Below are 14,951 nucleotides of genomic sequence, written 5' to 3' on the forward strand. Positions count from 1 at the left end.
GGGACACAAACCTTCACCAGAACACATACAAGATTTTAATGTAGTGGTTCTTAAACTTTTTGGAATTTTTCTTTACACATTAACAGTTATTGAAATTCTGAGAGCTTTTATGTTTTTGTTTATATCTGTCAGTATTTATCATATTAGAAATTAATTGTTGACCGAGGAAAAATTCACTAGAATTCAAATGGCAGATATTTCTTTGGACAATTGGAATTACAATTCTAGAGATAGATTCAGGTGGAAACCCAAGATGTGTTCTGAGGACGACAGAGGAAGCAAGGGTTTATAAAGGCAAAAAGAGAGAAATCACACATGTTATTTTGCAAAATTTGTGATTGGTGCTGGCAAGAACTGTTACTTCTTGGCTATACTGATTGGTTGCCAAGGCCATCTCTAAGGCAAAAAGTTCTTATCTGTAGGAGTAAGCATATCTCTTGAAAGAAGGTCAAGATGACAACAGTAAGGCACAGTTCAAAAGTTACAGCCTGTCTGGGAAGAGATGTAGTTAGTGTGTGGTGCCTAAGTCCCATTTCCTTAATGGCCTCCCAGCTCCATTTTAGAAGCCTTGACATATGTTACTTCATTTTGTTATCACTGTTCACATAATATGGAAATTTAAGAATTTTTATTAATTCATTTAAAAATAACAAGATTGACTTATATGTTAACATAAGTAACGCATTTTAAAAATAAAAACTATATTTTCCAAAACAAAAAGAATTTAGAGAGTGATATTGCTTTACATTTTGGTAAATCTCCTTAATGTCTGGCTTAATAGATGACTACTAGATTCTCATATCTACTTCCGCATTCAATCTGTTGCTATATGTTTTATTTGAAATACATGAAGAAAATCCAGTTTATGTAGTTGGAAAAGGGAGGAGTATTTTGATAACCTTTTCAGATAATTACCAATATTCTTCTTTGGATACTACATCAAAACGTGGTAAGTGGTAAAGGTTAGTTGGAATGTGGAATCAAAACATATCAATGAACTTTTTTTAGTATGCTATGTTAAAATGTATTGGTCTATCTTGAACATCAGTGGATCTTTTACCCATGTGTTTGTTTAATGCATTACCTTGCTTTTTAATTTTTAAATTGTGGTAAAATACACATAACATAAAATTTACCATCTTAACCATTTAAAAAAAATAAAGTTTATATTTTAGAGTGTTTTATGTTCACAGCAAAATTGAGAGGAAGGTATAGAGATTTCCCATACATTCTGTGTCCCCACACATGTACAGCCTCTGCTATTGACGTCCTCCACCACAGTGATGCATTTGTTACTGTCCCACACTGACACATCGTTATCACCCAGAATCCATAGTTTACCCTAGGGTTCACTCTTGGTGGTATATGTTCTATAGATTTTGACAAATGTATAATGACATGTATCCACGATTATGGTATATAGAATAGTTTCACTGCCCTAAAACTTCTCTGCGCTCTGCCTATTCATCCCTTCCTCCTCCCTAACTTCTGGCAACCACTGATAGTTTTACTGTCTCCATAGTTTTGCCTTTTCCAGAATGTCACATAGTTGGACTCATACAGTATGTAGCCTTTTTAGATTGACTTCTTTCACTTAGTATTATGCATTTATGGTTCCTCTGTGTCTTTTTCATGGCTCCATAGCTTATTTCATTTTAGTTCTGAGCAATATTCCCTTGTCTGGATGAACCAGTTTATTTATCCATTCACCTACTGAAGGACATCAGGGTTGCTTCCAGGTTTTGGTAATTATGAAAAAAGATGCTGTAAACATTCGTGTGCAGGTTTTTGTGTGAAGATAAGTTTTCAAATCCTTTTGCTAATTACCAAGGAGCATGATTGCTGGATCATATGGTAAGTGTATGTTTAGTTTTGTAAAAAACTACCAAACTGTCCTCCAAAGTGGCTGTACCATTTTGCATTCCCACCAGCAATGAATGAGAGTTCCTGTTGCGCCACATCCTTGCCAGCATTTGGTGTTGTCAGTGCTCTTGATGTTGGCCATTCTAATAGGTGTGTAGTGGTATCTCATTATTGTTTTAATTTGCAAGTCTCTAGTGACATATGATGTAGAGCATGTTCTCATCTTCTTATTTGCCATCTATATATCTTCTTTGATGAGGTGTCTGTTCAGGTATTTCGTTCATTTTCTAATTGGATTGTTTGTTTTCTTATTGTTGAGTTTTCAGAGTTCTTTGTATATTTTGTAATTTTATTTATTTATTTTTTTCCCCCAAAGCCCCAGTAGATAGTTGTATGTCATAGCTGCACATCCTTCTAGTTGCTGTATGTGGGACACGGCCTCAGCATGGCGGGAGAAGCGGTGCGTTGGTGCGCACCTGGTATCCGAACCCAGGCCGCCAGCAGCGGAGCTCGAGCACCCAACCGCTAAGCCACGGGGCCGGCCCTCCTTGTATATTTTGGATAACAGTGGTTTATTAGATATACCCTTTGCAAATATTTTCTCCCAATCTGTGACTTGTTTTCTCCTTCTTTGTTTTTTAATTTATTATTTTAAATTTTTTGTGTATTGCAATAACATTGGTTTATAACATTGTATAAATTTCAGGTGTGCATCATTATACTTCTATTTCTGCATAGATTACATCATGTTCACCACTCAAATACTAATTACAACCCACCACCACACACAAGTGCTGAATTATCGATTTCGCCCTCCTCCCTGCCCCCTTACCCTCTGGTAACCACCAATCCAATCTCTGTCTCTATGTGTTTGTTTATTGTTGTTATTATCTACTACTTAATGAAGGAAATCCTATGGTATTTGACCTTCTCCCTCTGACTTATTTCACTTTGCATAATACCCTCAATGTCCATCCATGTTGTCACAAATGGCTGGATTTCATCGTTTCTTATGGCTGAGTAGTATTCCATTGTGTATATATACCACAGCTTCTTTATCCATTCGTCCCTTGATGGGCTCTTAGGTTGCTTCCAAGTCTTGGCTATTGTGAATAACGCTGCAAGGAACACAGGGGTGCATGTATCTTTATACATTGGTGTTTTCAAGTTCTTTGGATAAATACCCAGCAGTGGAATAGCTGGATCATATGGTAGTTCTATCCTTGATTTTTTTGAGGAATCTCTATACTGTTTTCAATAGTGGCTGCACCAGTTTGCACTCCCACCAGCAGTGTGTAAGAGTTCCCTTCTCTCCACATCCTCTCCAACACTTGTTGTTTCCTGTCTTATTAATTATAGCCATTCTGACGGGTGTGAGGTGATATCTCATTGTAGTTTTGATTTGCATTTCCCTGATAGTTAATGAATTTGAACATCTTTTCGTGTGTCTGTTGGCCATCTGTATATCTTCTTTGGAGAAATGTTTGTTCAGGTCTTTTGCCTATTTTTTAATTGGGTTGTTAGTTTTTTTGTTGTTGAGATGCATGAGTTCTTTATATATTTTGGAGATTAACCCCTTATCCGATGTATGGTTTGCAAATATCTTCTCCCAATTGTTAGGTTGTCTTTTTGTTTTGTTGATGGTTTCCTTTGCTATGCAGAAGCTTTTTAGTTTGATGTAGTCCCATTTGTTTATTTTTTCTATTGTTTCTCTTGCCCGGTCAGACCTGGTGCTTGAAAATATGTTGCTAAGACCGATGTCGAAGAGCGTACTGCGTTATGTTTTCTTTTAGAAGTTTCATGGTTTCAGGTCTTACATTCAAGTCTTTAATCCATTTGGAGTTAATTTTTGTGTATGGTGTAAGGTAAGGGTCTACTTTCATTTTTTTGCATGTGGCTATCCAGTTTTCCCAACACCATTTGTTGAAGAGACTTTCTTTTCTCCATTGTATGTTCTTGGCTCCTTTGTCAAAGATCAGCTGTCCATAGATGTGTGGGTTTATTTCTGGACTTTCAATTCTATTCCATTGGTCTGTGTGTCTGTTTTTGTGCCAGTACCATGCTGTTTTGGTTACTATAGCTTTGTAGTATATTTTGAAATCTGGGAGTGTGATACCTCCAGCTTTGTTCTTTTTTCTCAGGATTCCTTTAGCTATTCGGGGTCTTTTGTTGTTCCATATAAATTTTAGGATTCTTTGTTGTATTTCTGTGAAAAATGTTGTTGGAACTTGATAGGGATTGCATTGAATCTATAGATTGCTTTAGGAAGTATGGACATCTTAACTATGTTAATTCTTCCAATCCAAGAGCACAGAATATCTTTCCATTTCTTTGTGTCTTCTTCAATTTCTTTCAGCAATGTTTTATAGTTTTCGGTGTACAGATCTTTCACCTCTTTGGTTAAGTTTATTCCTAGGTATTTTATTCTTTTTGTTGCAATTGTAAATGGGGTGGTATTCTTAATTTCTCTTTCTGCTACTTCGTTTTTAGTGTATAGAAATGCAACTGATTTTTGTATGTTGATTTTGTATCCTGCAACTTTACCATATTCGTTTATTACTTCTAAAAGTTTTCTGGTGGATTCATTAGGGTTTTCTATATATAAAATCATGTCATCTGCAAATAGTGAGAGTTTCACTTCTTCCTTTCCAATTTGGATCCCTTTTATTTCTTTTTCTTGCCTGATTGCTCTGGCTAGGACTTCCAGTACTATGTTAAATAGGAGTGGTGACGGTGGGCATCCTTGTCTGGTTCCTGTTCTTAGAGGGAGAGTTTCAGTTTTTCACCATTGAGGATGATATTAGCTGTGTGTTTCTCTTATATGGCCTTTATTATGTTGAGGTACTTTCTTTCTATACCCATTTTATTCAGAGTTTTTATCATAAATGGTTGCTGTATCTTGTCAAATGCTTTCTCTGCATCTATTGAGATGATCATGTGATTTTCATCCTTCATTTTATTAATGTGGTGTATTACGTTGATTGATTTCTGAATGTTAAACCATCCCTGCATCCCTGGAATAAATCCCACTTGATCATGGTGTATAATCTTTTAAACGTATTGTTGTATGCGATTTGCTAGTATTTTGTTGAGGATTTTTGCCTCGATGTTCATCAGTGATATTGGCCTGTAGTTTTCTTTTTTTGTGTTGTCCTTGTCTGGTTTTGGTATCAGGGTAATGTCGGCTTCGTAGAATGAGTTAGGGAGCTTCCCCCGCTCCTCAATTTTTTGGAAGAGTTTGAGAAGGATAGGTATTAAGTCTTCTTTGAATGTTTGGTAGAATTCACCAGGGAAGCCGACTGGTCCTGGACTTTTATTTTTGGGGATGTTTTTGATTACTGTTTCAATCTCCTTACTGGTGATTGGTCTATTCAAATTCTCTACTTCTTCTTGATCCAGTTTTGGAATGTTGTATGATTCTAAGAATTTATCCATTTCTTCCAGATTGTCGAATTGGTTGGCGTATAGCTTTTCATAGTATTCTCTTATAATCTTTTGTTATTCTGAGGTGTCTGTTGTAATTTCTCCTCTTTCATTTCTGATTTTACTTATTTGTGCCTTCTCTCTTTTTTTCTTGGTGAGTCTAGCTAAAGGTTTGTCAATTTTGTTTATCTTTTCAAAGAACAAGCTCTTGGTTTTATTAATTTTTTGTATTGTTTTTTTGGTCTCTATTTCATTTATTTCTGCTCTGATTTTTATTATTTCCCTTCTTCTACTGATTTTGGGCTTTGTTTGTTCTTCTTTTTCCAGTTCCTTTAGGTGCATTGTTAGATTGTTTATTTGAGATGTTTCTTGTTTGTTGAGATACGCCTGTATTGCTATAAACTTCCCTCTTAGAACCGCTTTTGCTGTATCCCATAAATTCTGGCATGTCATATTTTCAGGTATTTTTTGATTTGTTCTTTGATTTCTTCGTTGACCCAGTCGTTGTTCAGTAGCATTTTGTTTAATTTCCACGTATTTGTGGCTTTTCTGATTTTCTTCCTATGGTTGATTTCTAGTTTCATACCGTTGTGGTCAGAAAAGATGCTTGGTATTATTTAAATCTTCTTAAATTTATGTAGACTTGTTTTGTGGCCTAATATGTGATCAATCCTGGAGAATGTTCCATGTGCATTTGAAAAGAACGTGTATTCTTTGGTTTTTGGATGGAATGCTTTGTATATATCTACTAGGTCCATCTGTTCTAGTGTGTCATTTCAGGCCAATGTTTCCTTATTGATCTTCTGTTTGGATGATCTATCCATTGGTGTACGTGGAGTGTTAAAGTCCCCTACTATTATTGTGTTATTGTCTATTTCTGTTTTTTTGTCTGTTAATAATTGCTTTATATATTTAGGTGCACCTACATTGGTTGGTAGATATTTACAAGTGTTATATCCTCCTGTTGGATTGTTCCCTTGATCATTATGTAATGCTCTTCTTTGTCTCTTTTTAGTTTTTGTTTTAAAGTCTATCTTGTCTGATATGAGTACTGCTACGCCAGCTTTCTTTTCATTGCCGTTTGCATGGAGTATCTTTTCCATCCCTTCACTTTCCGTTTGTGAGTGTCTTTAGGTCTGAAGTGTGTCTCTTGTATGCAGCATATATATGGGTCTTGTTTTTTTATCCAGTCAGCCACCCTTGCCTTTTAATTGGAGCATTTAGTCCACTGACGTTTAAAGTAGCTATTGATAAGTATGTACTTACTTCCATTTTTTAACTTTTTTTTTCTCAGTGTTTTAGTAGTCCTTTTCTGTTCCTTTCTTCTTCTATACAGAATTGATGGTCTCTTTAGTTTGACCTCTGTCTGAAAGCTGTACTCTTTAACTCCCCTCCTCCCTCCTTTTATGTTTTTGATATCATATCTAACCTCTTTTTTTGTGCATTTGTATCCATTACCCTCTTATCCTGGAAATACATACTTTTTCCTATTTGTGGTCTTCTCTTTTCCCCTTAAATCAGTCCCTTTAACATTTCTTGTAGCACTGGTTTCTTGTTGACAAACTCCTTTAATTTTTGCTTGTCTGGGAAATTTTTGATCTCTCCTTCCATTTTGAATGATAACCTTACTGGGTAGAGTATTCTTAGCTGTAATTTTTTTCCTTTTAGCACTTTAAATATATCGTGCCACTCTCTTTTAGCCTGTAAGGTTTCTGCTGAGAAGTCAGCTGATAGCCTTATGGATTTTCCTTTGTATGTAACTTGACTTTCTCTTGCGGCTTTTAGGATTCTCTCTTTATCTTTAATTCTGGACATTTTGATTATGATGTGTCTTGGTGTGGGCCTCTTTGGGTTTATCTTGTTTGGGGCTCTCTGTGCTTCCTGTACCTGGATGTCTGTTTCCTTCCTTAGGTTAGGGAAGTTTTCATCTATTATTTCTTGAAGTAGATTCTCTGCCCCTTTGTCTTGCTCTTCTCCTTCCGGGATACCTATAACACTGATGTTAGTGCGCTTGATGTTGTCCCAGAGGTCGCTTAGACTGTCCTCACTCTTTTTAATTCTTTTCTCTTTTACCTGTTCAGCTTGGGTAATTTTTTCTAGTCTTTCGTCCAGCTCACAGATCCATTCTTCTGTATCCTCTACTCTGCTTTTGAGTCCCTCTAGTGAATTTTTCATTTCCAGTATTGTATTCTTCATTTCTGATTGGTTCTTTTTTATATCTTCCATTTCTTTATTGACATTCTCACTGAGTTCATCTCTTCTTCTCCCCACATCAGTGAGCATCCTTAACACTCTTTGTTTGAACTCTCTGTCAGGTAGGTTGCTCATCTCTCTTTCACTTAGTTCCTTTTCTGGGGTTTTGTCCTGTTCCATTACTTGGAATGTATTCCTTTGCCTCCTCATTTTGCCTCTTTCCCTGTGCTTGTGCCTATGTGTTAGGAAGGTCAGCTACGTCTCCTGGTCTTGGATAGGTGACCTTATGTAAGTGATTCCTTAGGAGACCTGCAGTGTGCTTCCCTCAGTTCTCAGCGGTCCAGGGGTGACCCCTATGTGCGCTTTGTGTGTCCTTCTGTTGTGGCCTGTTTGCCCTCCCTGTAGGCGCCCAGGGATGGCGAGTTATGTTCCTGGCCAGCTGTTGTAATGCTCAGCTGCTTATAGTTGTTGTGGTCCCTTCAGTCTCTTTATCATGTGTGGGGAGCCCCAGCACAGTTGGCTGCAAGTTCTAATACCACATTTGTGTTGCAGTATTTCTTTTAAGTGAGTAGGCCCCCAGCGTGGCAGATTGTTATGCTCAGGGCCTTACAATTGCTATAAGCCTCCATCCTTTAGGTCTCTTGTCAGCTCTCTGAGGATTGCAGCTGGGTGGGGCTGGCCTCAGGCACGGGAGCACCCAATTGTTTCAGGCTTTGGAAGGTGGGGCAAACCCCCTATGTGGTTCTTTGAGAAGCACAAGTCTTCTGCAGCTGACAAGCCCTGCCGCCCACAGGTCCACACACACAGTCAACATAGTCCTGTCCCGTGTGTGCACCCCGACCTCCTAAAGCAGACCCAGTCTCTCCACGGTGGGAGCCCCACACACTCCACCACTGACCCACACTCTCCACCCGCTCCTTGTGCCCACCCTACCCCACGGAAGTGGGCTCAGTTGCCAGGCTGCAGAGAATCCAGTCACCAATCTATGCAGGCCCACAAGTTGCCTGAGGGCTTGTTGTTGGGTGGGGCCAGTCTCTAGGGTGGGCTGCCTGCCGTGGCTGTGCTGGATTAAGTCGGTGCTCTAGTAGGTGGGGCAGACCCTGGGCTAGCAGGCCTCAGGAAGAACTCCAATGGCGTCTGTGTCAGCACGCCCACACCAGGCCACAACAATGGCCGCTGTGAATGTCCCAGTCCCTGGAGAGGTCTCACCTCTCACCAAGGTGCACTCAGGGCCTGTTAGGTGAGTCTCTTTTCCTCAAAGCACTGCGCACCTTTCTTTGTGGTGAGTTCAGGTTGCTTTCTGAAAGGGGTGAGTTTGTGCGTGGGCCCTTTAAGAGCCGGTTTTAATTTCTTTGTAAACCAGCTTTTCCGGGGGTTCTCCCCAATGTTTTAGTAGCAGGCAAAGTCAGATATTATGCCACTCGTCTGGATTGTGTTGGGTCCACAAAATGCCCACAGCAGTGGCGCTCCCCGGCTCAGGGCCCCGCTCCTCCAGGGAGGGCTGCGTACCTGTGGGCTGCTCCCAGGTGGCTGTGACCCTGATGGCTTGTGAAGGCGGCGTTTTTCCTCTCCAGAAGGGAGTTTTCTGCCTCTTCCACCTCAATTGGGATTGTCCGTTGCTGCAGGAGTTCCTCTTATCCAATTTTCAGTTCTGTATCTGGTAATTTTTCCACGAGCAGTTGTAACTTGGCTGTGTCCGCCAGAGGAGGTGAGTTCAGAGTCTGTCTACGCTGCCATCTTGACTTCTCTCTCTCTCATTCTTTTGATGTTGTCTTTCTCAGAGCGGAAGTTTTAATTTTAATGAAGTTCAGCTTATCAATTATTTTTTTCACGCGTTGTGCCTTTCGTGTTTTATCTAAAAAGTCATTGCAGTACTTAAGGTCATGTAGGTTTACTCCTTATTCTAGGAGTTTTATAATTTTGCAGTGTACATTTAGATCTATGATCCATTTTGAGTTAATTTTTGTGAAGTATGTAAAGTCTGTGCCTAGATGCATTTTTTTTGCGTGTGGAAATCCATTCATTCTAGCACCTTTTGTTGAAAAGACTATCAATGCTCCATTGTTTTGCCTTTGTTCTGTTTTCAAAGATCAGTTGACTATATTGTTGTAGGTCTTTTTCTGGGGTCTCTATTCCATTTGATTGATCTGTTTGTCTGTTCTTTTGCCAGTACCACACTATATTTGTTACTGTAGCTAAGTAAGTCTTGAAGTCAGATAGTGGCAGTCCTTGGACTTTGTTCTTCTCCTTCAATATTGAGTTTGCTATTCTTGGTCTTTTGCCTCTCCATATAAACTTTGGAGTAATTGTGTTGATATCCACAAGTTAACTTGGTGAGAATTTGTTCTGAATTGCATTGAATCAATAGAAGTTGGGGAAGAGTTGACATTTTGACAATATTGAGTCTTTCTATCTGTGAACATGGACTATCCATTTACTTAGTTTTTGTTTGATATCTTTCATCAGAGTTTTGTAGTTTTCCTCATAGAGATCTTGTACATATTTCACTAGATTTATACCTAGGTATTTCATTTTTTGGGGTGCTAATGTAAATGACATTGTGTTTTAAATTTCAATTTCCACTTGTCCATTGCTGGTATACAGGAAAGAGAATGATTTTTATATGTTAACCTTGTATCCTGCAAACTTGCTATTTAAACCATTTTCATGTGTATAGTTCAGTAGTCTTAAGTACATTCATATTGTTGTGTAATCTATCTCTAGGAGCCTTTTCATCTTGCAAAACTGAAGCCTTATGCCTGTTATACCACAAATTTAAAAATGTGGTAAAATATACATAACATAAAATTTACTATTTTAACCATTTTTTTACTGATCTTTCCTGTTTATTTTTTTTAAGTAGAAGCTAATTGAGGAAAACATCTATATTCAATTTTCCCTTTATTTTTGTAGATTCTTTTTTTTTTCAGATTTATCAGTGAGTTTTATACTTTCATAATTTTTCCTGTTGCTAATTAGTGTCCTTTTGTTTCAGCATGAAGAACTCCCTTTAACATGTCTTGTAAGGTCAGTCTAGTGGTGATGAACTCCCTCACCTTTTGTTTGTTTGGGAACCCCTTTATCTCTCCTTCAATTCTGAAGGATAGCTTTGTTGGATATAGTATTCTTGGTTGGCAGGTTTTTTCTTTCAGCACTTAGAATATTTCATCCCACTCCATTCTGGCCTGCAATGTTTCTGCTGAAAAATCCACTGATAGTCTCATGGGATTCCTTTGTATATAACAAGTTACTTTTCTTTTATTGCATTTTAAGAGTTTCTCTTTGTTTTTAACTTTTGGCAATTTAATTATTGGGCAATTAATTTAATTATAATGTGTCTTTGTGTGGGTCTCTTTGAATTCATCTTTTTTGGTTTTCTTTGGGCTTCCTAGATCTGGATGTCTGTTTCTTTTCCCAGGTGAGAGAAGTTTTCAGCCGTTATTTCTTCAGGTAAGCTTTCTGCCGCCACCCCTCCTCATTCTGGGACCCCTGTGTTGCGCATATTGGTCTGCTTCATGGTATCCCATAAGTCCCTTAAGCTATCTTCACTCTGATTCATTCTTTTTTCTTCTCTGATTGGATGAATTCTACTGTGCTGTCTTCGAGATCACTGATCCTTTCTTCTGCTTGATCTAGTGTCCTTTGAACCCCTCTCTTGAATTTTTTACTTCAGTTATTGTATTATTTAGCTCTGTGATTTCTGTTTTAACCATTTTTAAATGTACAGTTCAGTGGCATTAAGTACATTCACTTTATTGTGCAACAATCACCACCATCTGTCTCTAGGACTTTTTTTCATCTTCCCAACCTGAAACTCAGCACCCGTTAAACATTAACTCCTCATTCTCCCATCCCCTCAGCTCCTGGAAATCACCATTGTACTTTCTGTCTCTATGGATTTGGCTACTCTAGGTGCCTCATATAAGTGGAATTATACAGTTTTTTTTTGACTGGCTTATTTTACTTTGCATAATGCCCTCAATGTGCATCCATGTTGTATCATGTGTAAGACTTTTCTCCTTCTAAAGGCTGAGTAATATTCTATCGTGTGGAATACATATGGAAAAATATAAATTTCATTTTGTTTATCCATTCATCTGTTGCTTCTACCTTTTGGCTATTATGAATAATGCTGCCATGAACATGAATGTACATGTACTTGTTTGAGTCCCTGCTTTCAATTCTTTTGGCTGTATACCTACAAGGGGAGTTTCTGGATCATATAGTAATTGTATTTATAATTTTTTGAGGAATTGTCACACTGTATTCCATAGTGGCTGTACAATTTTTCGTTTCCACCAGCTGTTCACAAGGGGTCCAGTTTCTCCACATTCTTGCTAATGCATGTTATTTTTATTTTACTTTATTTTTTATGACTATAATCTTCCTAATGGGTATGACATGGTATCTCATTGTGGCTTTGATTTGTGTTTCCCCTAATGATTGGTGGTGTTGAATATCTTTTCATGTGTTTCTTGCCGCTTGTATATCTTATTTGGAGAAATGAGTATTCAAGCACATTTTTAATCTTAGTGCTTCTTATTTATGTCTTTTCTGATTTCATGCCTTTGATTTGGTAAAAACTATTTCACTGTAAAAATCTGTAACTTTTTGGTTTATTTTCTGGGTCCCTTGTATATGATCTTTCTTAATTTGGAATATTTAATCAGCTTTAAGTCACATTTTTTTTTGACCACACTGCAATAAATTTAAGGAAATCGTTATGCACATATGGTCTTTTTTTCTGCTACACTTTCTGACCTTATTATACAATAATGTTATTATGTCTGTATCATCATAGTTTATAACATTTCCATCCTGTTGTATAACTATGATTTCCACAGTTGTTTTAGCCTTTATATTTAGGTTTATTTAATGCTCATTGCTAGACCTTTTACCTCAACTCTATTGATATATTTATTGGGAGAAGTTTGTTTGCCTTTTGTGACAGGCGCATGCAAAATATTTTCCTTGAGTTTTTGCTTGTAAATATTCTCTATATTTGAATGGCAGTTTTTCTGGGTGTAAAATTCTGGCTCCACACTTTCTTTTCTTGAAGATTTTTTTTAGATATTGTTTTTCAGTCTTTTAATATTGAATACTGTTGTAAAAAATTCTCAAGCCAGCCTTCTTTTCTTCCCTTATGCCCAACATGATTATTTTCTTTTTGCTCATATGCCCATAGTATTCTTTCTTTGTCTTAGACATCCAATAACTTTAGTAGAATATGTCTCAGTTTTAATTATTATCAGGTATTCCTGAATACAGTGTACTTTCTGGTCTGTTGTTTCAAATCTTTTATTTCAGGTAATTTTTCTTGAAGTATATCTTTGATTATTTTTTGGTGTATTTGTTCTGTTTTCTTCAGGAATAGCAAATTTTGTCTAAGCTGAATACTTCTCCCTGCCCTGTTTTTGGTCTTTCATAACTGTTCTGTCTGTTTCAAATTAAGTGTTTTCAAGATTTTTTATAGGAGTACACAGTGATGACTCATCTTTGCATAAGTGAATCTTATGAAATAACCTGAACAAATGTTTAGTCAGGTTTAAGACACAGTTATTAACTGTTTTTTTTCTTTCTTCAGGTTCTCAAAACTCATTTCTACAAATTATATTTCCAGAGAAAATCCAAGCAAATACAAGTGATAATTCAGAAATAGAAGACGTAAGAGATATTTTCTGCCATCAATATTATTATATGAAATTTCTTATTTTTATTACATAGCAATGAAATATATCAAGCCCATTATACAGTCATGTGTCCCTTAACATCAGGGATACGTTCTGAGAAATGCATCATTAGATGATTTCATAGTTGTGTGAACATCATAGAGCATACTCAGACGAACCTAGATGGTATAGACTACTGCATATCTGGGCTATATGATACTAACCTAATGGGACCACTGTTGTATATGCGATTCGTCATTGACCAAAACATTCTTATGTGGCACATGACTTTAGTATCAATATAAGTATCCAATATTACTACTGATAAGGAATTTAAAGTTTTGATAGTAAAAGCAAATATATAAGTCAGACTGTTCTATTTTGTCTAACATTTGTCATTTCCTCACGGTAAAACTATTTTTAAAAGTTCAAATACTGATAATAATTTAGAAGAATTAGGATCTTATCTGAGTGATGTCTAGATAATTCAGATGGAGAGAATAATTCCCTCCAAAATGATTGAGGAGAATCTCTTTTAACTGAAACCTCGTTCCTGAAATCTCCCGCTCCTTGCCCCTACGAGTTCTGAGAGAAGAAAACCTTTATTCTATTATTTTTGTTAGAAAGAGAGATAGTTTATCTTATTCATTGATTTATTTAACAAATATTTATCTGGACTTGTCATGTGCATAACTATATGCTAAGTGTCTTAGGGGATAAAAAAAGAAATATAGTAAAGCAAGCCTTGCTTGTAAGTAGTCAATCTTTTGATAATACTTTAATGGTTTTATTGAGATTTAATTTACACACCACAGAATTCACCACTTGTAAGCGGCTCGATGTTTATTAGTACATAAATAGAATTTTGTAAATACTACCACAGTCTTGTTTTAGAACATTTCTATTGTCTTAAAAAGTTCTCTCATACCTATTTGCAGTTCATCTCTGCTTTTGTCCCCAGCCCTTGGCAACCACTAATCTGTTTTCTGTTACTATAATTTTGGCTTTTCTGGACATTTCATATAAATGGAAGCCTATGATATGTAGGCTTTTGCATTGGGCTTCTTTCACTTAGGTTTATCCATTTCGTAGCATTTGTCAATAGTTTATTAATTTTTATTTCTTAGTAGCTGTAGTTCTTAGTAGATGTGGATAACACATTTTGTTTATTCATTCACCAGTTGATGGACATTTGGATTGTTTTCAGATATTGGCTATTAAATTCTGCTATGTACATTTACATGTGGACATATGTTTTCCTTTCTCTTGGGTAGATTCTTAGGAGTGAAATTACTGTGTCATATGGTAAGTCTATGCTTAACATTTAAGAAACTGCCAAACTGTTTTCCATAGTGACTATACCATTTTACATTTCCCATCAGCAATAGATGAGGGTTCCAGTTTTTCCACATGCTTGTCAACACTTGACGTTGCTCTCTTTTTGATTACAGTTATTCTGTTGGGTGTGTAGTGGTGTCTCATTGTGCCTTTAATTTGCGTTTCTCTAATGAAAAATGATGTTGAGTGTCTTTCGTGAGCCTATTAGCCATTTATATTTCTTTTTTGGTGAAATGTCTATTCAAATCACGTGCCCTGGGCTGGCCCCGTTGCTTAGCAGTTAAGTGCGCACATTCCGCTACTCTTGGCCCGGGTTCAGATCCTGGGCATGCACCGATGCACCGCTTCTCCGTCCATGCTGAGACCGCGTCCCACATACAGCAACTAGAAGGATATGCAACTGTGACATACAACGATCTACTGGGGCTTTGGGGGAAAAAAAAAGGAGGAGGATTGGCAATAGAT

General features: G+C 37.1%; 1 protein-coding gene across 1 annotated transcript in view; it reads left to right on the forward strand.

The window, feature by feature from the left end:
- Positions 1-12,996: 12,996 nt before the first annotated feature.
- Positions 12,997-14,951, forward strand: part of ADAM32 (ADAM metallopeptidase domain 32) — a gene marked incomplete at its 5' end in the record, with an annotated part of 239,609 nt that continues 237,654 nt past the window's right edge. Inside the window, one exon of the mRNA XM_058524868.1 lies at positions 12,997-13,143. Within this exon, the coding sequence (XP_058380851.1) occupies positions 12,997-13,143 (147 nt within the window). The remainder of the gene's footprint in view (positions 13,144-14,951) is intronic.

The sequence above is a fragment of the Diceros bicornis genome, chromosome 29 (assembly GCF_020826845.1).
Source record: "Diceros bicornis minor isolate mBicDic1 chromosome 29, mDicBic1.mat.cur, whole genome shotgun sequence".
NCBI lineage: Eukaryota > Metazoa > Chordata > Mammalia > Perissodactyla > Rhinocerotidae > Diceros > Diceros bicornis.